Genomic DNA, 24,629 nt, shown 5'->3' with positions numbered 1-24,629 from the left:
AACTTCGGGCTCAAGTCCGCGCCGTGCGCCCTGCGCCGTGCGCCCGGCTCTCCGCGCGCCGCCGCCGCCGCCACATCTGGAAGCGTTCAGCGCGTCTGCCTCCAGCGCGCCGGGCGGGCGCGGGCAGGGGAGGGCGCGGGCGCGGCGCGGCGCGGCGGGGCTGGGCTGGGCGGCAGTGAGCGCGGCGCTCTCTCGCGCGCCCGGTGTCTCCCTCTCCCTGCCTCTGCAGAAACAGCTCCCTGCCAGAACGGCGCTCGGCGCGGCGCGGCCCGGAGCGGCGGCGGCGCCTCTTCCTGCCTGCTCGCCCTCAGGAGTTGCTGGATCTTTTTGACAGAGAAAAGCCGACAGGGGCCTCGGGGAGGACTGGCCACGAGCGGGCAGAGACGTTTCAGCCCCCCTGCTGGCCGGGCGGACCCTTCTCCCTCCGTCCGGGGGTCCGCCGCTCCCCCACTCCCCTCCTTTCCGCCTCTTCTCGCTCTGCCTCTCTAGATTTATTTTTTCAAATGGTGTAGCCGCCAGAGGTGCGGTGCTAAATTCTTGGAAGGGGCCCGGATGTACTGAGGATGCATTACAATTTCACAAAAGGAGGCAGTAGTGGAAAGGAGCAGTTTTTGGTGTTTGATGCAATAATGGGAATCAGGTAATCATCAGAAGGGAAGAAGAAATACTGCAGATCCACGGCTTCCTTGAATTTTGACGAAAGCCGACCTCGGAGGAGGGATTAATCCAGACCCGCTTGGGGGTGTTTTGCCATTTCTTCCTCTTCGTGGCTTCTCCTTTTAAAACAATTTTTGGTCAATGGTCAATGAGAACACGAGGATGTACATTCCAGAGGAAAACCATCAAGGTAAGGCTGGACCCCGCCGCCTCGCCGGGGCTCCAGCCCGGTCTCCCCGCCCTCTCCACCCCTCTCCCGCTCTCCCCCGCGCGCTCCCCGCGGCCCCCGGGCCGGTCTCTGCGGAGTTGCCCCGGGCTGCGACCGCGAGGGGCGCCAGGCGGCGGGGCGACTCCGTCTCGCCCGAGCGGCCGGGAGCCCGGCGGGACCCGGGCCGGAGCCGCCCGCGAGCCGGAGCGGAAAATTCCCGCCCCTCCCCCTCCCCGTGTCCGGCTTCTCCAGAGCATGTGTTTCCTATGAATTTCCAGGCGAGGGGGAAAAGTTCCCCAAGTGTTTGCTCTGCCTCGCTTTCTCGCGTTTGCCTGGAAAGCCCAACTGCCCGGCCAGCGGCGCGGGGGGTGGGGGGGAGGGGGCGCCGGCGCCGCCGAGCCCCGCGGGCTGGGGTCCGTCGCCTCGCTCGGGGCGCGGCTGGGAGCGCGCGCGCGCGCACCCCGCCCTAGGTCGGCCTCGCGCCCCGGGCCGCCGCCGGGCATCCCGCTCGCTGCCGGACGCCCCTTCTCCCCGGCAGCGCGCTCCAGGTGGCGGGTGGGGGCCTGGGATGCAGATGAGTCTCGGCGCCTCTCTCTCCCTCTTTACCCGTCTCCCTCGCTCCCTCTCTCTCTCTTCCTCCCTCCCGGCTCCCTTTCTCCTCTCTCTTCCTCCCTCCCGGCTCCCTTTCTCCTCTCTCTTCCTCTCTCCCGGCTCCTTTTCTCCTCTCTCTCTCCCTCTTTCCCCGGGTCTCCCTCTCTCTCGGCTCACCTACACCCACCCACCTCTCTACTGCCATTGACCCCAGGTGCACCCACGCCCCGTGTATTCTGATTCGCACCCACATGTGGGCTAGCACCTGAGGATGTAAGCAGTTAGAAATCGGGCGGTGTGTGGGCTTTGATTTTTCATGTTTTAAGGAAATAATGAAAGGGTGTGCCGAGCCCCCAGGGCTCCACACTGTTGCCCAGTGTTTTCCCAGCATCTCCATCCTGGGCACAAGTGTCACCAGCTCCCCCCAGTGAGGGGGAAAGGCTTTCAGGTAACTCCCCACTTCTTGGAAACTTTCTCCCTCCCCCCTCCCCCCATATTAACAAGTTATTATGTTTTGGCACTGCTCAGCAGCTCAGGTTATGATGGAGTGTGGAGGGATGGTCTTGCTGGAGTGTGGCAGCCTCCAGCTTCATCTGTCTTGTCTCCATGGCTTTCTCTGCCTCTTTTGGGTGTAGTCTTCCCTTTTTCTCTCCCAGTTTCCCAAGCCTCCCTGTTTACACTCCCTTTCAATTGCGTTCTCCTGAATACCTGTCGCTGTTAGTGGTGTTACTTCGTGGGGTACTTTAAGTGATTCTCTGAGGACCCCAGCCTGGTGGAGGGGTTGCCTCCTTGTCTCTTCTTTCCAGCCTCCTCCTCCTCCTGCCCCCATCTCCATCATTTGGGGACAGATCCCCTGTCCTTTAGAACTACCTGCCTGGTCTCTGTCCATCCTGAAACTGATTTGGGGGCTAGCTGTCCCTCTACTTTCCAGCTGGGGTGGCAGTGTGGGGATTTTGACCCCTCGGTAGAGAGAATTTTGTCAAGGGCCATGGGTTCTAGGGTGAGCCAGGGCTTTGTCATAAGGGAGGCTTCTGTCCCTGGATTTCTCTATGCCATGACCCCATCTGTCACCTGTTCCTCCGGTCCCCTTCCTAGCCCATGGAGGAGTGGATGCATTAGGAGGTTGAGGATGAGAGACACAAAGGAAAGGGTGATATTTGTGAAGAGTGGGGATGGATGTCTCCCCTCCAGGTTCTTAACTCAGCCTGAGCAGCCTCGAAGAGGAGAGCTCAGTAGTATTGTCCTTACTGTCACTAACAATGGCAGTATGCCATGGCAAGAATTATTATTCACATAAGGATAATCTTCAGTAGTTTACCAGGTCCCCTCTTAGTGCGGGAGAAACCCCTCTTAGCCCCTTTCCTTTTTTTTGCCCCTTTGTCCCCCGGCATCCCCCCTCCCCCGCCCCACAGAAATGCAGGGAGCAGACGTTAAAAGTAGGAACACTGACCCTGGAGAGGTTTGTGAGAAAGATGGAGGGACAGGAGCGAGTGAGCCGTGGCCAGGAGCTCTGCCTTTCCAGCAACATGCCAACAAACACTATGGCAACCTGAATTCCAGTTCTCTCCCTTGAAGCTGCAGTGATTATATAATTCACAGGAGCAGTTTTGCCTCCGTTCCTGGATGCGGTGCTCAGGTGAAAGAGCACCAGGATCCCTGTCTCTCCTCCATTGCCCATTCCCCTGTCCTCGGTCACTGGCATTGCCCAGGGTTTTTTTTCAGGGAGGAGAGAAAGAGGGTGATGGAGGTAGGGAAGGGAGACCTGGAAAAGCACGAATATTTACAAGGAAGGGGTTGTTGTGGTTTAATAACCGAAGGGGTGATGAAATGTAATTGGGGGTTAGAGTTTCAGAAGAGAGAGAAGAGAAGCCAAATGATTACCTCAGATCAGTGATGGTGACGAACCAAAGAGTGGAGAACCGAAAAAGTTGCCAGTGCAGGGCTTTACATTCTTCTCTTCCTGACAGATTTGAAGGCACTGAATGCATTGACCCTTTCTCCCCAGCTTTTTGGTGGGGTGTGTGTGTGTGTGTGTGTGTGTGTGTGTTGAGGGTTGGGGTATGGAGACCTGATCAGTGCGCTGGAACAGTCTGAAGGTTCACTGAAGGACTGGCTTTTGACCCTGGGTTTCAGGCTGGGAGTGGCTCATGTGGGCCTCATCTTACCTCTAGTGCCCTATCTGCTCTGGTCCCACGCCAACCTCCCACTTTTCTGGGCTGATTTTCCATTGCAGGCTCCAGCTAGCAAATGAGTTTCTTAATAGTCAACCATTTAGCAAATAAAACATCAGAATGTCCCTTATCTGCTGGAGACAAGGCAGAGGGGAGAAACATGTGTTCTGGGAGTGGAAGACACACTGTGCTTTTCTTTTAACTACTTAGCAATACAGCAGAATAGTAATCATCATAATAAAGTAATAATAATAATAGTGATCACAGTTAACTCTCTTTACAGATGGTCATAGGACAGTGTCACTTGCACCTCAGCTTGTGCAGGTTTTAGAAAGTGTGACATTAGCGTCTCTTTCTTCAGATACTGCATGGAGGAAACCAGAGGAAAAGGGCTATTGAGGCTCTAAATTTCATTCCTAGTATTGCTCTGACACTTTCCAGTGTATCAGAATAATACATAATAGACTATATTACAAGAACCAATTATTTATTATTTCTATAGAGTACACACTAAAAGTATTTAAGTCTGTGCGCATGTGCATACACACACACACACACACACTGAATAAGGAAAAATATATTTTAGATTATACAAAAGATTAATGCACGGTGGGAACAACTCAGCAAGTTGTGGAGAGGAATATTGGTAATGCAGTCCCCTGAAACTGGACATTTCTACCTCATGTGAAGTGGAGAATTGTTCTCTACTGGTAGATGTTCTAGGTGTAGTAGTTTGCAAATGAAATGGTGAGCCATTAGCCCCTTCAACCATCTCTCAGTCTTGGTGATGACTTGAACTCTTACTGCAATTTTTTCTTTGACTTAAAACTGCCCTAGGTGGGTTCTTCTATGTATATAAGACCTTGGACTTATGCTGAAGCATGCTGAATGAGGATTTCGAGGCCCTGCTGATCTTTGTGTCCTCACTTCTAGCACCAGTTCCCGCTCATTCCAGGCCCCTAATACATGACTATATGAATGCCTGCCCGCCTGAACGAATGAATGCAGACGCAGGAAGACCTGAAGTGGATGTGCTTTCTGCCTCTCCCAGTAGGTGGCGCTCTAGGGCTTAGGAGTCAGGAAAGGGGCACTCCCATTAGGTTTGGTGAGGAAAGCTATTGGGAGGGTTTGGAGAGAATTTCCTGTGTGCTGTGACTCTTTGATTATGCCCACACCTGTCCCAGTGCAGAGAACCCCAAAGACCAGTGTGTGTTCCCATGCCACCACACGCACCAGAGGACCCCTAGGGTGACTGAGTCCCTCAGGGACCTTGCCACCCTCTGGTAATGCAAACCCACTCTGGATTTCTCCCACTCTTGCACACTCTTACCTCAGACTTCTGTTTACTTCTCGCACAGACGGCATCCTACTGAGCCTTGAGGGAGCCTTTTGGGCGATTAGCCGAACTTGTTATGGCCGTATATTAATTTTCTCCCTGATTTACCATGGATGGTTTAGTAACCAGAGGGGCCAGTGGTTCCCAAGCCCAGTGGAGCATAAGGTGACCAGAAATTTGGGATTTGGAAACCCTAACCTATAGGGTTACAAAGCTTGCAGGCTCAAAGGCAGGAAGACATTTTCCTAACTTTATTAGGGAAAAAACCACAAAAACAACTGGGTACACTTCACAGCTGATTTCTGTTTATGAGTCTGGCTGGGCTCCTGCTGGGTAATGGCAGAAAAGCTCCCGAGACCCAGGTTAGGCAGTAACTGAGATTTGTTCTAATTTTCAGTGATGTTTTCCAGCCCTTCCTTCACTTGGCTTTCTTAGTTGTTGTGGCAAACTCTCTGAGGTCTGAGAAACCCTTGCCATGGTGTTTAGAAGGGGTGAATGAGTGCCCCATAGGGTCTTCTTCCTTTTCAGTAATTCTTGCTGCCTGGTGAGGCAGCCGTTTGTTAGGTGGTAGTGACAGGTCAGTTCGTGTCATCCCCACGCCTCCTTGCCGGACTCTGAAACCAATGCTCAGCATTCGAAAGCAGGAGACAATTTTATTTTCAGACATGGACTGAAGAAAGCGGATAGATTGTTTGGGGAAACACCTGAAGACTTAACAACAAGACAAATTAGCAAAATAATCACGCTAATGTCGTCTGTTTTGAGATCCCATCCTCACTGTTGCCTCCGTTAATGTTGGGCACTGGAGGAGAGCAGAAGACTGATGACAAAAAAGGCATGGGAATTGTTTTGCAAAATATCAGGTGCTAAATATTTAGCAACATGAGTGCTAAACATTCTGATAATGAAACAACACTCCAAGCCATGGCTGTCATTATTAAAATAATTTAGTAAACACCTGTTTACATGTACCTCAAGGTTGGATACTGTATAAAACAAGTAAAAGTGACAGGATCCCTCTGGGAAAATGGAATGATTTGCAGTGCCATTTCAAAGCCAGGCCCGTAGACTTTAACTGAACCCATGGCAGAGAAAGCAAAATGGAGGGCTGAAGCAGTGAATGTGATTGTTTGAATGTAAAGGCCTAGTACTACCGGAGAGGTCTTTTATGTGTCTTAATTCCCAGACGGGGTGCCTAGGTGTTCAAGAAGAGGCCTTACTGACCCAATGGAGATGCAGGCCCAGAACGCTGCAGCAGCCCTTGCTTCTTTCCCTCTATGGTTAGGGGCCCTTGGAAGCAGCTGCTCGCTGCAAGAAGGGAACTGGAGTGGAGTCTCAGGTTCCCAGGAGCCTTGGGACCCCTGAGAGCCTCGCTGCCATTCTAGGCTGTGCGCTGTGTGAGTGAAAGCCCTGGAGGGCCTCCTAAAGAAGCAGAGCTGTGAAATGGCTGGGAGCTTCAGGGAGCCAGGCTGGCGGGAGAAGGATGCAGGAAGAGGCCCAGATGACTGGGGGGGCTCGGGGGGGGGGGCGGGGGGAATTTGGGGAACACGATTACTACTTGCAGAAATTAAATTAAAGTGGCGATTTAAGGGACATAAGGAGAACAGTTTGGGCCTGGAGCTCAGGAGTCGAAGAGAGATTGAAATAGGCCCTTACTTCCCCAGAGACCAAGGGAATGAAAGGAATAGTAAATCTGGCTTGGAGCAGAGGATGAGGAAAGGGTGGGTTGACTGGCAAAAAACCAGGACTCTTCAGTTCCTCCCCTTCCAAGAACCCCACCAAACCATTGCTCTCTGTAACATGTTCACTTAAAAACATCTTCTGGCACCTGGTGTGTGTGTGTGTGTGCGCGCGAGCTTGCGCTTGTGTGAGAGAGACAGAGAGAGGGTGGGGAGGGGGTGGTTCTAGATTCATGAACTTTGAAGTGCTTGTCAAACAGACATAGAATAAATGTAATGTCTCTTTGGGAATTTACTTTCTAGGATCAGAGCAGTTTAAGGAACCTTAGGACAAACTCTGTTTCCAGTTGAGAAAACAGAGGCTCCTGAAGAGTCAGTCACTCAGGCAGCGATGTGACAGAGAGCAAGGTCTTCAGGCTCTTTTTGCTCCTGCTTTCTCATGACCACATTTGGTATGTGTTAAACCCTGTACGAGGGTATTGCTTAGTGTTTCTGGAAAAATTTTGCTTACTAAACCTTTCACCCTCTTCCTATCCTACCTCTCTCCAGTCCCACCTCTGTACTGGCTTAAAATAATTTCTGAGATGAGGGATGTGGAAGCAGAGTGGGGGTGGGGTGGGGGTATCTATCATTGGAAAGGTTTAAAAATAATTGCTCGGACCGTAGAGTAAAAGTTCATACACGTCCACCAGGAGCTCCGGCAAAATTCAGATCACTATGCTGTCTGCAGACGGATATAGCTCCGAGCTGTTTTTATTTGCTCGCTCCCTTTCTGTCCCACTCTAGGCTTGTTTCAGCCCCTGAGAGGGAGCAGGGTGGTGGGAGGTGAGGCTGTGCTGTAGGACTCCCCTTGGCGAACTGTCGGCAGTTCTTTGTTGGCCAGGCCAGGGACACACATTAACTGCAGGGTAGAGACCAGGGCACATGTGGGTTGCTGCTGGCCAGAGGACAGGCTGCCGTGGACTCCACCTGAGTTGAAAGAACAAAGGCTTCTCCATGCTTCCTTGTCGGGGTCGGTCTCCTAGGACCCCTGCCCCTTACCCCCATTCCTCTTCCCAGGAGACATTTAAATAAGGAGCAAGGGTTTAAATTCAGCCTATGGAAAGGAGTTCATCTAGGACCTGCCTCTCGTTCCCATCGTCCTTGAAGTGCTTGTTGGCTGCCTTGTTTGATGCTCGTATACATGGAAAACTGGAAGGCTTTTGAGGCTGACTTGGTTTCTAGCTCTAAGACCGAGGCATGGGCTAGACTCACCCTCAGAGATGTGGCCTTTGAGATCCCTGGAGGAAACCACTCTTTCAGAATATAGTGTTGTGATAATCTCATGAAAGATTCACGCTGCCTATTTGCCAAGGCAGGGGGGTGCTTTTAATCCACTTGGATACGCTCGGTATTGCCTGCTTGAACCTAGCTAAGAAGAAAATAAAATAATCTTGTGTCCTGTCCTTTAGAGAACCACTCCAAAATCCAGACAGTAAATGAATGTTCTCCCCATATAGCCTATGGGCAGAAACGTTGGCTTGATTACTCAATTAAACTGTGTTTACTTTGTGACCATTGTGTCATGTTCAGTCACTTACATTGTTTGTGTCCTTCCAAAATAATCCATGTTGGGCTGAAACCTTTCAAAGATATTAGTTAGCAAAAGTAAGAAAAATAAATAAAGATAAATAAGGCTACAGCTAGAGAAGTGACCGGGGTCACATTCTTTGACTTGTTCTTTTTCTTTGAGAGTTTTGGAGGCATCAAGCCTTACATTTTTTCATCTATAAAATGGAGATAAGAATGCTTAGGCAGTCAGCGTCACAGGGTAGCTGTGAGTCTTCGTATGGGAGAATGAGTGTAAATCTCTGTGTGGATATCAATCATTCTTATCAGAAGGCAGACCACTAGGGTTTGAAAAAGCAGGGCCATGAAACAACTTTCAAAGCGTTTCAGACAACTTTGTAGGTGGTGTTGGATGGCTGACATAATTCAGAAGTTCAAGGATGGAAATGTAAAACAAAAAGAAACAGAGTCCGAGGTGGTCAAGGAAGTGAAAAATCAGTCCAGATGGGCCTGGTATTTTGGCGTTATTCACAACTGTCAACCAATGTGAGGCCAGTAGGATGCCAGGCCTGGGGGACCATCTGGACTGCTCTTTCCAACCAGAGGGTCAGGCCCTGGGGACACAGGTCTTCCTTAGGCCCAGCAGCTGCCCACCTGCCCCTCCTTCATCTTCTCCCACCCACAGCACAAGGCTCCCTGCCTTCAGCCTAAGGTCCAAAGCCAAACTGGTTGGAAGTCCTTTGATGGTCCAAATATCTGGAAATAGGGCCACTGAGAGCGGGAAGGACACCACCTGGGCAAACAAACATCCCCTTGCTTTCCGGCATGAATTCCCCAAACCTAAATACAACTCCTCAGTGCAGAAGGACAGACTGCCTGGAAAATAAAACTTTGCTTCAAATGTAAACCTTGGCTTTAGAAAAAAAAAAACAAACTAAATTTTTTTGATATAGTAAAAGTGCTGGAGGTTTGTAGGTAAAGAGAGGCAACAGTTCCATATAGCATTGAGACACGTCACAATAAGAAAGGGCTTTAATTTCACATCTTAAGTGACAGATTAGATTTTAGTTTCCTAAAGCAAAAATAATCTCATCATTAAAAAGTGTGCTGGAAAATTTGTATTTAAGTTTGCACCTTGTTCCCCGCACTGTGTCCCTTCCCACCCTCAGGTCCTATGATCTGTGGAGTCATCATGCTTTCATTTTTATTTTAAAAAATTAGTTATATTGAAGTATAACTCCTTCCTTTTTATATTTTTAGGATGGGGCAGGAGTGATAACTGCCACTTAATGCCTGGTGTGTCTCCAGCAATGTTCTTTGGGCTTCATGAGCTGAGTATCATTTTGTCCTTCTATCAGTCCTGTGGGGCAGGTACTGATATTTTTCAGATGAGGAAACCAAGGACCAAGGATCTTGTGTATTGAGGCTGAGATCACCCAGACAGTATTGGAGCTGAGAATTAAATCCAGGTCTGTGAGACTTTCAAAGAATTTGTTCTTTCTTTCTCCATATGGGGAAGAGGAGAAAGAAGAACTCACTATCCATCCATTTTGGGCAAAACTACTTTGGGCTAGCCTCATGGAACTTTGCCTGGATTTGCTCTGTGGAAACTCCAGCTTTGGCTGGTCACGTGGAGTGGATAAGCAGCTGAACACTTGTTCCTCTTTGGGGAGGACCACTGTGTGGTCCCTCTGCATGCCCCTCCTCACAGTCCCATTCTCTAGCTATTCGTTTGTGCCCATGGTTTCTGCCTGGGTGCTCTTTGGTTCTTCAGATCCCTCTGTAGACCTTAGTGGAAGACCTAGACTAGTCAGTCTTGGCTTTGGGATGACCACTCCTTGGCATGGCCTGACCTCACCACCCATTCTTGGTAATTCCTTCCTGGAAAACAGACAGTCTCCACCCTCAGACAAGATTCTGAGGAGTTCAGGGGACCGTCCTTGCAAGCTGAGCTCCCTGGACTTCATGCATTTATTTGTTTGTTTGTTTTTAAATAACATCTTTGTGGAGCTATAATTCACATGTGATGGAATTCACCCTTTAAAGCATACAACTCAGTGGTGTTTAGTATTTTTACAGAGTCGTGCAGCCGTCACCGCTGTGTAATTCCTGCACATTTCATCACCCGAGAGAGAAACCCCCACCCACTGGCCGTCATTCTCCAGTTCCCCCTCCCTTCAGCCCCGGCTACCATGCGTTTCCTTTCTGTCTGTATGGATTTTTCATGCATTATTGTGAACAATAATAATTCTATAATTGGAGCTCATCTGTGTAGTCTAGCTGTTGGCAGCACATCTCATGCATTTCAGAGCTAGGTATGTCGTGACAATCTGTATGATAGGTGATTCAGTTAAAAGGAAGCACAAGATAAGTTAGGGACTTGGGTGTCATTTGGAGGTGAGATTAAGCACTTTCAGTTACGGAAAGAATGGTTTTAAGATTTATTTCTTTTAATTGTCTCACGAAAGCTAAGTCTACAAGTCTCCTCTATTGATAGTTGAAGAAGATGTGAATGATGACCTTTACAATTTTTTTTATTGTGGTAAAATCTATGTAACAGAATTTGCCATTTTAACCATTCTCAAGTATTACAATTCAGTGGCATTAATTTACAGCATTGTACAACATGGCCACTACTTACTTCCAAAACTTTTTCATCACTCCAAACAGCAACTCTGTAACCACGAAGCAATAGCTCCCCATTCCTCCCTCTCCCCAGCCTCTGGTAACATCTGATCTACTTTCTAGCTCTATGAATGTGCCTATTGTAGATATTTCATTTAAGTGGAATCATACAGTATTTGGCCTTTTGTGCCTGGCTTATTTCACTGAGTGTGTTTTCACTCAGTGAAATAGTGGGTGTCAGAATTCCTTCCTTTTCATGACGGAATAATAATCCATTGCGAGTATATACCTCATTTTGTCTATCGTTTCATCAGTGGATGGACACTTGGGTTGTGGATACAACTCTGGCTCATAATGCTGCAGTGGACATTGGGATACACGTATCTGCTTGAGTCCTCGTTTTCACTTCTTCTGGGTGTATACCTAGGAGTGAAATTGCTGGGTCTGAATTATGACTTTTTAGCTCTCAGAGCCCATTTCCTTGTGCGGCTCCCCAAGTTTGAATCTTATACAGAGGAGAGTATAGTATTAGGAAGTTCCATTGTGTCAGTAATGAGAATCTAGTATTTTCTCTGGGCTCCCAGTGCCTATATAAGAAATTTGACTCTAATTAGGTGTTTAACAATTTAGCAGCTGTCTTTTGATGCTGCCTCCATTCCAAAAAAATAATGAAGTTTTCTAGGTCTAGTTCAGCGTTTACCTCTGTGCCGACTGGGCTTTGTGACTTGACAGGAAATGGGTGTTTGGCAAGACAAAGCTATTTAGTCTGTCTGTCTCCATCTCTCCGTCTGCCTGTCTGACTAGTCCAGGGGCTCCCACGCCTGAGGAGAGCCGGATCCAGTCTGACAACCATGAGGATCTGGGAGAGCATGGCTCCCCCTGCTGTGTGGTTGGGCCGCGTCCTCCTCAGTGGCTGCTTTGCATCTGCCCTGGTTGAAGGGCAGTGTGGCTTGCTGGATGGGGTCTCTGTCTTCCAGCTTTGGAGCTGCTTGGGGGGAAAGCCATGTTCCAGGGCTCTTGGCTATGCCTCACACCATCTGAAGTCTAGACAAGGGAGGAAAAAAGTATGATGGAAAAGAAACAGGGGAGAGAATCAGGGAAAGAGGGAGGGGAGTAAGAGAGAAGGGAGTGGATAAGCAAGGGGAAATTTTTAACACTTGATGGATCTGTGCTGGGGACTAATGACCCAATTAATGATCAGGACACTTCTTTCCAATCTTGGGGTGGCTTTTGTTTTTGGTAATGGTTTTACCTAGAAGTCATAATATCACCTTACATTTTGATTGTTTAAAATACCTTTTAAGTCTTTTTCACGTCTACTACTTTAGCCATTCTTCAAAAAAAAAAAAAATCCATCGAAGTCGTGGGACAGTTGTGGTATTCCCAGTTTTTCAGATGAAGAAAGGTGGACTCAGAGAATTTGAACAACTTGCCTGGTTAGGGAAGGAAAAAAACTCATCAGTTTTATTTTTTTGGAAAATATTGTATGTTAGACTTTGAGCCTGTGCATCTTTTTGTCCCATACCAAGCTCTCTGATTAGTGGGTTCAACTTGGCCATGAATATGTGTGTGTGTGTGTGTGTGTTTCTTTCTCAGATTAACAGAGCTCAGTACGCTAAGACAAAGATGCAGGTCACTTTGAAGACCAGTACACTTGGCTTAATCCAACTATGAGCACATTCTTCCCTTGTAGCCTCTGCCTTCACATCCCCTCCCTGGTCTTGCTTACAGGTGTGTTTTGGCCACCAACCAGAGCTAAAATGTTGTGTAGTGTTTCTCCAAGGTCAGAGCCTCTGCTGTCACGTCTGGATGGCCAGGTCAGCCTGGGGTTCCAAGCTCCAATCCAAGGGGATTACAGTGACTCAGATCTCATATTTGGTCTGCAGTGGATAGGATCTTATGGCTCTGTTTTTTAATTATTTAATAGGCAGAAATTTTGACCTATGCCCAGCTGTTTGAAAGATCAGGAGATAAGAAGCCTTTTCCTAAGATAAGTTGACTGTGAAATATCCCTGAAATGGGGTGTCTCATGCCAATTGTGATGAAAAATAATTTTAAGTTGTTTTTTTCCCCTTTCCAGAATTTGGACGGTTGGTCATTCACAGAAAGTTATGAGCATCTGTTATCTGTCAGGCAGTTTGCTCTTGGGATCTCTAGATTCAAGGAGACCTTCAAGATCACAGGCTATCAACTATCCCTTCCTTTAGGTAGTATATAGTCTAGTAGGAGGTAAGGTACACACCCATGTTCACAGGTACAACTATAAAATACAAGGCAGAATATGCTTGATGTTACAGGGAGGTAAAGATGAAAGGCTTACAGATTTAAAGAAGGAGGGTGACACAATTAGATGGAATAAGTGGAGAAAGCATATATGAAGATGATGACAAAGCTGAATCTTGAAGGGTGGACATAAATGGGGTAGAGAGGAGGGATGTACATTCCCAACAGAAAGAATGGTATAGTCAATAATATGTTGAAAGGCATATGCATTGGATTTTAAAGGAAGAGTGAGTTGAATTGGATTAAAGCATAGGTTATATAGGGGGAGAAGTGAGAGAAGGTTGGGATGGCAGGAAAGGGATAACATGTGGAGAGCCCTTGTGTCAGGCTGAAGAGCTCGCATCCCATTTGGTAGGCAGTGGAGGGCCATTGATAGTGTTTGAGTGAGGAATGGTGTAGTCAGAGCTGCTCTTCAGAAGATTGGGGAGGCAGTGGGGGAAAGGCTGAGATGGGGGTGGTAAGACTGCAGGTGAGGTACTGTTCTGAGGCCATAGTCCAGGCATGAGAGGGAAGAAGGGCTTTTCTTAACAGAAGCCAGAGGGCAAGGGAATCCTTTGCTGTTGTCTAGGTGGGAAGGGTAGAGGGTGGATTTGGAGGGTAAATGGAAGATACCCAGCATATGTGCAGAGTTAGAGTTCCTTTAGAGGTGATATTTGAAGCTGTGGAAATGGATGAAATTATTCGGGAGAGGGGACAGAGAGAAGAAAATGATGAAGGGGCTGAAGATGGAGCCCTTACATTCAAAGGACAAGAAGGGGATGCAATGGGGCAGATGGAGCCAGAAAGGTCAGGGAGGTAGAAGAGCCTTCCTACACAGGGCCATGGAGGGCAAGAAGGCCATCACTGTCAGTATTGAGTGGAGAAGGGGGTAGGGAAGATGGGAACTGAGAAAACCTTACTAGATTTGATGATTTGGGTGTCAACAGTGGACTTTGAGAATGGGCTCAGAATGATCACTGTGTAGTCAGTGAGGCTACACAGTGCTGAGGCACGGCAGGGTGTGATGGGAGGCACATGTGGACCACTCAAGAGTTTTGACTGAAGGAGAAAAGAAGAGATGGATTTGTTGCACATGAGAGACTGGACATGGAAGTGGGGGGGCTGTTGATGAATCAGATCTGGAAGAAGGCAGTAGGTAGTGGGGTGAGGGACAGGAGAGGGAGGTTTAACTTAGCCAAGGAGGTACAATTCAGAGATAGACCAACAGTGAGCAGAGGATGAGAAAATATAGAGTGGCGGTGGGGGAAGCTGAAAAAGGAGATATTATGGATCTCAGGGATGTCAGGGCTGGATCCTGACACAGGGGAGGGCAGTTGTAGTATAGTCTGAGCTTGAAGACACAGGAAGAGGTAACAGTCAGTAGAAAATACTATGGGACATCCCAAAGATATCAGTAAGAGTTCCTAAGTCTCAGAGGGAATGTGGTTGAGGTCAGGAAGCATGAGTTAGGGTCCAGCAGTGATTAGCAGTCCTAGAGAAAGGTTCCCCAGAACTTAGTTTGCTAAAGTGAGATGGGCGCTAAGTCAAGGGGGCAGAGATAAGTAAAGTTAGAGCTGGTGTGGGAGAATGGAGGTGGTTGCCTAGGACAGTCGAGGTGCATGGAAGTCCTAGGACACATACTTTTAGTAGGATACATGAGTCGGAATCTTCTAGCCTGCCTCTGTTCACATAGATTATTTATCGGAATAGCTAGTTGGCCACTTGAGGGCTGAGTGGATGTACAGAAGAGCAGGTGGACTTTGGAACACAAGAACAGGAGAAGATGGCAAGCCGGGGTGGTGGCAGTGTAAGAAGGGTAGGTAGAGGATGGTGGACTAGGATGCATGTGTGTGGACGGGTAGTGAACGGAGACAAAATTTACTGAAGTTTTCACAATTTGGCTTCCTGAGAACCTTCTGGGCACTGACAACAAAGCAGAGAGCCCATGTTCTAGAGACCTGAGGTCATGTTCAAGACAAGGATGGAAGGAAGTAGGTGACATCAGGATGGGTGTAGAGGTGGACATCAAACATCAGGTTGTCACAGACTGTCTTGGGCACCATGGACAAGGAGCTTGCACTGCTGGCCTCAGTCATGGTTCAACAGTGGATAGGAGTGTTCTGGACAATTCAGATGAGAAGTGCCAGCCTAAGGGTGGTTACCTAGAGAATGACCTGCCTGCAGGACCTGCCCACTCCTGTCTTCTCATGTTCCCTATCCACACCAAACAAGCTTCCCAGCCTATGATATTGGTTCTCTGGAGAACTGGTTAGCCTTTGTGGAGTGTTAAGATCTATGATTTTATATCATTATAATTATATCGGTATATCAAATTCCTGAGAACAGAACATTTTATTATTTTTTCTTTATCCCCTCCCTCTCATAACCTCACAACAAAAATGTTACAAACCACTGGAAAATCTCAGGTTGGATCCCATTTGAGCTTTGCAATGCCTAGATTTGCTGGCCATCAAGAAAAATATGATATCTTGAATATTTAATGAAAGGATGTAAATTTTTGGTGCCAAGAACAGTAACAGTCTTTGAATGCCATGGAAGTATGCTCTGCTGGGTAGTGCTTGGTACAAGAAAAAGTTAATCATCAGGAGGTACCCTCAGGCTCTACCCCAGTCCTTGTCATGTGTGTAGGGACTCTAGTAAGAGGTCATCATCTGGCAGACATCATCTGTGGACTGAAAAGCCTTGCCCAGAGACAGTGGGAGGGGCAGTGGCTGCAAAGGCCTGGTGATTTGAGTAGGGGAAGCTATGCCCCTGCACTTCCACTCAGGTTCTCTGCACTGACCACCACGGTGAAATGTATAGACAGTCCAGTGGTCCCAAGTCCTGCCCTTTTCTCTGGCTCCCTACACCCATCCATCCCCACCTCTTCACTAGACCTGATCTTAGTGTGGGATAGCCCCAGGGACAGGGGTGAAGCCTTTACTGGGAAGCACATTTTTCTCTACCTTTCTTATCCAGGGAAGTGGCACCAGTTGCCTGTCTGTCTGTCCAGAAACCTCTGGGAATTGGCATGACCAGTCCTGTGGCTACTGTTTCACCCGGTCTGGCCTCATCTGAGAAACTGTTTGCCGAGTTTGGCCTTATTCTGGAGAACCTCAAAGAAGAAAAGATCCTGAAGAAGAAAATGACCATAAAAAATGTTCTTGAGTTGGATGAGGGAATAGAACAGGCCTGGTGTCCTTGAGAGGTAGGCACAGCTCTTCTTGGAGACATCCACAGATAGCACCGTGTGTAGTCACGTTTATGCACACTTGGCCCAGGGACAGGCACACATCAGTGCCTCCTGAGGAGTTATAATTAGTTCATGGTCCATTTGAAAGAGAGAGGATAGGGGCGCCTGGGTGGCTCAGTCGTTAAGCATCTGCCTTCGGCTCAGGTCATGGTCCCGGGGTCCTGGGATCAAGCCCCACATCGGGCTCTCTGCTCCACGGGAAGCCTGCTTCTCCCTCTCCCACTCCCCCTGCTTGTGTTCCCTCTCTGCCTGTCTCTCTCTGTCAAATAAATAAAATCTTTAAAAAAAAAAAAAAAAGAAAGAGAGAGGATAAAATGGCAGTGAAGGTCATCTAACTTTTTCAGGCCCAGAAGTAAATGAACAGAAATTCTAAACCAAAGACTTAAGGAAATGTTCCTCTAACACTTGGGAGCCAAATACTTGCAAGTTCTTTGACAACGATCTCCATGTAGTGTGTGTATGTATGTATGCTCATGTGTGTGTGAGAGAGAAGAGGCAGAGGGGAGGAGAGAGCGGTGTGCCTTCATTTGAAACCTCTGAAAGATACCATGTCATCACAAGGTGTGGGCATATCTGGGCACAAGGAGACCTGTGTTTAGATGGACTTCAACCTCTTGCTTTGGAACCTTGGTTGGATCATTTAACTTCCCTATATCTGAGGATCTGCATCTGCTACCACCCTGACCCTCCCTCCCCCATTAAGAATCCGTTTATTGTTGGGGTGCCTGGGTGGCTCAGTCAGTTAGGCATCTGCCTTCAGCTCAGGTCATGATCTCCAGGTCCTGGGATCGAGTCCTGAGTCGAGCTCCCTGCTCAGTGGGAAGTCTGCTTCTCCCTCTCCCTCTGCCCCTCTCCCCTGCTCGTGCTCTCTCAAATAAATTAATAAAATCCTTTTTTTTTTTAAAAATAGAATCCGTTTATTCTTTTAGCCTCATTGATAAATGACAATTACTTGAATATTTCATAGGAATTAATTGAAATACAGTGGGAGAAAACTTTTTTGCATCTAGTCATTTATGTACTGTCAGGTGCACAGGGAAATTGTAGTGCATAAAGAATATTGCTGAGCCAGGTTTTCTCTAAGAAAGAATGTCTTGGGGTGGTGAAGGAAGAATGTAAGACAACTCTGCTCTGTGACTTCAAAATAGTACCAGAGAGAAAGGGCTTTGGGCTTTAAAGGCACGGGGATGTCTTGTGTTTCCTTGGCCTTGAGAGGGGGGTCTTGAATTGGAGATGCTGTATTTTACATACTGTAGATGTGACAAAGAATTCAAACCTGCTCCCAAGGAAGTCTTTGTGAGGGAGCTCTATTTCATCTCTCGTTCTCTTCCCTCCTTCTAGGTTTCTTTCCTTAGTATGGAAGCACATATTTTGTAGTTCTTTCAGCAATGGTCTATGGTGGTAGATTTCAAACCTCTTCAGTCTTTGTTTGACATTGTCTTTTTTCCTTTTGAGTTCACTCATGAATAATGGCAGGTGCAAAATTCTGTATTAGCAGTTCTATTCCTTCAGCAATTTGAAGATATTCCATTTTCTTCTGGACTCTATTGTTGCTGATGAAAAGTCTGCTGTAAGTCTGAATCACTCTTCTGACTTTTTGACTTTAGTGTTATGCAGTTTTACAATGTTGAGTTAATACATAATTTTTAAAAAATCCTGCTTGAGACTTGGTAGGATGCTTCAGTCTACAGATTCATATTGTTCTCCAGTCTGGAAAATTCTCAGGCATTTGCAGATACTGCCTCTCTCCTAGTCTTTCTATTTTATTCTTCTGGAACTCTATTATTAAAATATATTGGTCTTTGGGCACCTGGGTGGCTCAGGTCATGATCCCGGAGTCCTGGGATCGAGTCCCACATCGGGCTTCCGGCTCAGCAGGGAGCCTGCTTCTCCCTCTGACCCTCTCATGCTGTTTCTCACTCTCTATCTCAAATAAATAATAAAACCTTTTAAAAAAATAAAATAAAATATATTGGTCTTTGTCATTGTACATTTTCTCTTAAATGCACTTTCATATCTTATATTTCGTTATCCCTCTTTGTTACATTCTGGGTAATTTCTTCAGCTCTATCTTCCAATTCACCAGTTTTTTCTTCATTTCTTTCTTTTTTTAATAATTTTTGTATTATGTTATGTCAATCACCATATAGTACATTATTAGTTTTTGATGTAGTCTTCATTTCTTTCTAAACTGCTGTTTAACCTTTATTTTTTAAAAGATTTATTTATTGAGAGAGAGAGAGCAAGGGGAGAAGCATAGGAAGAGGAAGAGAATCCTTAAGCAGATTCCTCGCTGAGCAGGGAGCCCAATGTGGGGCTTGATCCCAGGATCCCAAGATCATGACCTGAGCTGAAATCAAGAGTCAGATGCCTGAATGCCTGACCCACCCAGGTGCCCCTGTTTAACCTTTAAATGCATTTTTATTTTTAATGGCTATTTTATTTCTAAAAGTTCTATTTTCTTTCTCAAATTTTTTGGTTTTTTTCATAGTGTATTTTTTTCCCTTTTGGTTTCTATTCCATATTTTAGATTTTTAATAATTTAAAAATATATAAATACTATAAATATATATAGTTTATAAATATAAAATATTTATAGTCTATTTAAAATTATTTTTTCTACTTCAGCCCTTGGGGAATGATTATCCTGTTTCTGGTATCTACTACTTTCACTGGTGATGGATCATTTCCTTTTGTGGCATATAAATTTTGAGAGTGGTCCATCTTCTTTGTGAATTTTTTTCCCATGAGGTTTTAAGCACCCTGAGTTTTGGAGTTGTTGCAGTAGTGCTCTTTTGCATTTGGTGGTTTCAGTGGTCCACAAACAGTTTTTGATATTTGCTTCTTGACTTGAAGTGCCAACAGCATACTGGTGCTTTAATTATCATGAGAAAAAAATGTTCAGACCCAGAATCTCAGTCAGAGATCAGTGGAATATGTATATGTAATGAACTGACTCATACAAATAGGAAACATTTTAATTTTTCTACCATTGCTGCATTCAGACCCTCTCAGTTGGCTCTCCCTTACCTCTTCTTTCACATTCTCTCAGGCCTGTCTTTGCTTTCCACTCACATTGTTATTAGAATAGTCTCATTTCAATAATTAGGACTCATGTTGTAAATATTAAAGAAGTCCATAGACTACTTCAGGCCTTACCCCTGGGTTTCAGATTTGTATGGAGAAGTGTCATGACCTATTTTTTCCCCTTCTTCTTCTAGTTCTTCCATTTCTCCCCTACTCTGGGCTCCCAGGATTAGGGCAGAGAAGAGGGACTCAGAGGAAGTAGGGCTCAAGTCTCTCTCCTTGGTGCTGCTTCTTGTCTGACATTGGCTGGCCGTCATATTCTCTGTTATGGTAGTCATCTCAACACTGGCTCTTTCTTTCTGTGGGTCCTTTGACGGCCCCTCTGGGGTCCTTTGTAGCACACAGTTCCCTGATGTGGGTGATGTGGCATCTCCCAGATGTCTTGTGAATCTCACGGCCTTTTTATGCTGAGGTGGCCCTTGTGGGCGAGTCTTTACAGTGGCTTGAATCCAGCCAATTCATGTCATGTCAGTGTCATCCACTCAGCCCAGTAAAGGCTGTTGTATTTAGTTAAAATTTGGAGTTGCAGGCTGCTTCCCATTGTTGCCCTTTCTCCTTACCCTGTCTACATAACTGCCCCAGTTCTCCTGGAGAATTCTTGAAGCAGGAAGCAGGCCCTGTCCCTTGGTTTTTGTGTGCACCGTCCAGACTCTAAAAGACATGGGTCAGCGCTTTCCTGAGAGTAGCCCTCTGCTCTGGTACACTGGGGTGGGCATATAGGTCCTGTCCCTTAGTAGGCATCAGGCTGGGGGGTGACAGGCTGGTCTTTTTTATCGCAGGCACTCCAGTCTCAAGAGATGCTCCTCTTGGTGCTCACCTCCCTTGGCTTTAGGGGGAGGGTTGGGGAAGCACACTCCACCACAGCCCACACCTTGCTACCTCCAGGACTCCAGTTTCTAGTCCTCTGCTTATATAGGCTACATAGGGTGGTGAAGGGGAGGGTCAAAAGACCAGTTTGGATACCTCTTAGTTTTGCAACACAGTATCTATCCAGTGCCTTTGTTGTTTGAGGGGTATTTCTCATTTATTGTTCTTAGGTTTGGGGCTTCAGCTGGAATTCTGAGACAACAGGAAAAGTGCCAGTCAGCCTCCTCTTATCTCTTCCTTGGGAGGGTGGGCAGAGATTTTAACCTGGATTTTTTACTGGGGAGCAGTTTTTCCAGATTCTTGGCTTTTTGCCAAGGCCTCGGTTTCCACTCTTGGCTTTGTGGGGTCCCCTAGCTCCATCTCCTGCCATGTAGATGTTGAAGCCCCAGCTCTGGGCCCACAGCCTCCACGGCCAGCCCAGCTGTAGTGCCTCAGCTCGTTACTCAGCCTTAAGTTCTCTCTTCCTCCCTGGGACTGAGGAATCCCCTTTCTTTGTGTCAGCTGATATTGTTCAGCATTTCTCTGCGTCGTAAAAACAGTGAATTCGGTTTAAGCTTGGCCTGCCTTATTGCCAGAACTGGAAATTTGCATCTGTGTTTTATAGACCACTAATAATAATTCTACTTCCATCGCAAAGATGTGAGGGCAAATGAAATCATGGATGTGGACATGCTTGGAGAGTTTTGACCCATTTATGAGGAAGGGATTATTATAAATATACCTCTGCCTGGTTTGTAAATCATTCTCCCTTGAGCTGGTCCTTTAGTAAAACTATATTTATAAGCGAAACTGTCAGAAACCAAAGTGACATGATGCTATTTAATAGTTTACCTCCTTTAACTATCACCTCCCGTTTATGCCACCTAATGATTTCCAGTCTGCCCTTTGGGACTTACTCAGGTAGAGTATTTTAAACTTTCTGGATGTCAGTCTATTATTTCTTCTTTTTAATATCATAAGGTATAAGAGGCATATATTAAGTATACATTAAAATGTATGTTTGGTACATCAGATATCTGTTAGGTATGTTCGGTATATACCAGATGTATCAAGCTGACTCATTCTGCTTTCTTCACTTAGGGAACGAAAGACAGGTCAGACTATCAATCATCAATCAATTAATGTTAAGTGAGTGCTTGCTTTGAATTTGGCACTATAATAGCCACTTGGCAGAGGACATAATCAAGCATAACCAATTTTGACAGCCATGTATGAACTGTCTAGCAGATACCAGATAGACACAGTGCTCGATGTGTTGAGGAATAAAACAAATGGGCATCTGCCCTCCTGGAGCTTACAATGGAGCCACTGGCTGAACTGCATTAGAATTTCTCAGAGGTGGCAACGTGGTACGTTGTCATCACCATACTTGTTTGGTAAGTGAATCTTTCAGACTCTGGAAGTCTCGCTCAGTTTTTTTTTTACAGAGCTCTAGTATATAGACTGATACCATAATCCCATCAGAGATAAATTAAAACAAAACAAAAGCTTAGTCCAGGAGTTGAGCAACTTTTGGTATAAAGGGGTCAAACATAGTGTGAAAGATGATTTTATGGGGTTTGGTTGCGATCTCTGTGTCATGGGGGTTTATCTCTGGTTGTCATCTCCCCTTTCTGTGCTCTTTCCATTGCACATCACTCTAAGGGATCCAGAGCTCTTTGCTTTTTACCTCTCTTTCCCTCTGGCAAAACACGCTCACAGAAGAAGGGCTCCGGTACCTGGCAGAGTCGTGCGGCACTGTCCTCGTTCATCCTGGCCATCGTGGGTGTGTCTTGGGTGAGCTCTGCTGTCCCTGGAGGCCAACTTCACCCAGAGGGTAGGAGGAGAATGGTTTCTTCAAAGATGCAGTGAAGAGCTGCTCCAGAAGGAACAGGGCCACGAGGACCTGCTCAGAGGGAGACTGGAATCAACTGTTTCTATTTTTCCGTAAATTTAAGTCATTTTTTTTTTAAAGATTTTATTTATTTATTTGACAGAGAGAGTCACAGTGAGAGAGGGAACACAAGCAGGGGGAGTGGGAGAGGGGGAAGCAGGCTTCCCGTGGAGCAGAGACCCCGATGCGGGGCTCGATCCCAGGACCCTGGGATCATGACCTGAGCTGAAGGCAGACACTTAACGACTGAGCCACCCAGGCGCCCCAATTTAAGTCATTTTTATATCCTTTCTGATGTATTAGCATGTCCAGCCTTTTGTCTCATTGTGAAGTGAAAGATTTTGTGTCTTTTGAAGGAATTCTAGACGTCAGCAAATTAAGTTCAGGAGGAATTAGTAAGACTAAATCATCCTGTAGGTGATTTTACTGAGCCTATGGTTTCAGATTAAATCAGGTAAAGGATGCAGCTATGATGACAATAGGCTTTAGGTCCTGTGCCCGTTCAGGACTGGTTATGGCTGGCTGGACTGCCGTGTGTTGAAGAGGAGGCTAACTGTTGCCCATGTGGGGGGAAAGAGTGCAACGATTGATTAGTGATGTCTGCCACAGCCTCAGCATGGAGGACAGGCATACAGCACACCCACTGTTCTGGCTATTCCTGGTAGAGATGGACAGATGCTTAGGTTATACTTTAATGGCCAGCTGATTCAGTCACTTTTGTCAAACAAATAGTTCAACAACAATGGCAAAAAATCCGTTGAAATAGGTGTTTGGTATAATGAAGAAAAAAAAGAAAAAACTTACCCATTTTATAAACTCTGTTTTTCATTTTTTTAAATTCAGGTAGGTTGGTAAATCATAGACAAATTTTGAAAGGTAAATTAAATGTGAGAGCTTCTAATTTCTGGTTTAACTTTCCTGGAGGAGTCACTAGATAGTACTTTATGATTTTATTATAGTGTCTTCCTAAATATTTTTCAAAGCATTTTGCACATATTATCTCATTTTACTCTCACTTGATCCCTGTGACAGATTTGTTTCTAGTGCATAGATGGGGAAACTGGTGCTCAGAGATGATCTGGCTTGCCAAAGGTGGTCAGGAGCAGCTGAGGGGTTGGCCTTGATCCCTGGCCCCCTTCGTTCATACCATAAAATTTCTGTGACCCCCAGGAGATTTCTAACCAGCTGAGTATTGTTGATACGCTCTCTCAGGGGCAGGAGACTGCTGGGGCAATGACTCAAAATAGTGTCTATTCCCTGCTTAAGAGGTTGTCCTGTCAGCAGTAGGCTGATGAACTAGACCCCACTGCTTCGGTAAAATACTTTGGGGTTTATAGGATGGAAAATTTTGTTTGGAAATGAAAATAGCCCATAGTCATTTGTACCCTGAAGTTGTCAGCTGATGCTGTCTGAGTCACCCCTCACTGTCTTCTGGCACCCTCGGGGGGCCTCACTGTGGTCCACCTAGAGTGGTCTGAGTGTGGCCATATTTGGCTTTCTAGAGCTTGTTGGCTTTGGAAGTGCCTTTCAACCTGCCAACACCCAAGTGGGGACCTGGATCAAGTCATGCATTTAAATGGCCAGGCAGCAGAGAGAGCTCAAGTGGAGACATCCAAGGGATGTGGGGTCGTTTACTTAACATAAATCAGCTCTCTGAGCGTGAGTGTCTTAATGCATTCCTTCAGTTATAAACAGTTTAGCCTCATGACAGCCAACATCTTCTCACCCCCGCTCTCCCCAGCCCAGACTGCAACTGGGAACTTTGATGATTGCAAGGGATGGTAAGGAGGCCCTTCTGAAGAATAATAAGCTATTGTTTATCAGAACCTTCCTCCTGGAGTGTTTGTACTCAGTGGGTGCAGGCAGTCTCCCTCCACCCTTGCTCGTGGCTCCCAGTGGGCACTTTGGGGTGTGCTTCACCCAATCTCATTTAGTCTTCACTTCCCATTTATGGGGTAGGGACTCCTGTTATCCCAATTTCACAGAAAAGACAACTGAAGTTCCAAAGCCTAAGTCATTTACCTAAGGTCGACAGCTGGTAAGCGGTGGAGCTGGAATTTGAACATGGGCAGCCTGTTTTGTGAGCCCCTGGTCTTAAAAAGTCCTGCCATGATCATCTTTTTCTTTTCTAATTTGGATGGTTTATTGTTGGGCTCTTGAGATTTTTCTTGGTAGCTTGAAGAGTAGCCTGTGTGCTGGCAGAATGAGCCTGGGGATCTGCTCAGACCTTCCCTAGCAAGAGAAAAATTCGGGTTAAGAATGTGTGTTGTCTCGGAAGTAGTGTCAGCATAAGGGCCTTGTCCAAACTTCAGATTTAGGAGAGCAGAGCCAGGGTGTGAGAGTCTTGGTCTGTGCCCCGGGAGCAGGTCTGCCAGGCCTCTGTACCCGTGGAGCACTAATAGGCAGGGAGTCCATTTTGGTATGAACAGGGGTTGGTATATTTAGAAAGAATCTCTAGGGACTGTCGTGTGT

The 24,629-nt window shown here is 46.6% G+C and overlaps 1 protein-coding gene across 11 annotated transcripts in view; it reads left to right on the top strand.

The window, feature by feature from the left end:
- The first annotated feature begins 215 nt into the window (after positions 1-215).
- Positions 216-24,629, top strand: part of CACNA1C (calcium voltage-gated channel subunit alpha1 C) — a 632,951-nt gene continuing 608,537 nt past the window's right edge. For all 11 annotated transcript variants that reach the window (XM_081820959.1, XM_081820957.1, XM_081820954.1 and 8 more), the window contains exon 1: positions 216-847. In XM_081820959.1, coding sequence (XP_081677085.1) covers positions 799-847 — 49 coding nt within the window. In that variant the 5' untranslated portion in view covers positions 216-798. The remainder of the gene's footprint in view (positions 848-24,629) is intronic.

This window comes from Leptonychotes weddellii, chromosome 5 (assembly GCF_054177405.1).
Source record: "Leptonychotes weddellii isolate Sample4059 chromosome 5, ASM5417740v2, whole genome shotgun sequence".
Classification (NCBI taxonomy): domain Eukaryota; kingdom Metazoa; phylum Chordata; class Mammalia; order Carnivora; family Phocidae; genus Leptonychotes; species Leptonychotes weddellii.
Note: the sequence above shows the minus strand (reverse complement) of the source record. Positions and strands in the feature narration are given on the sequence as shown.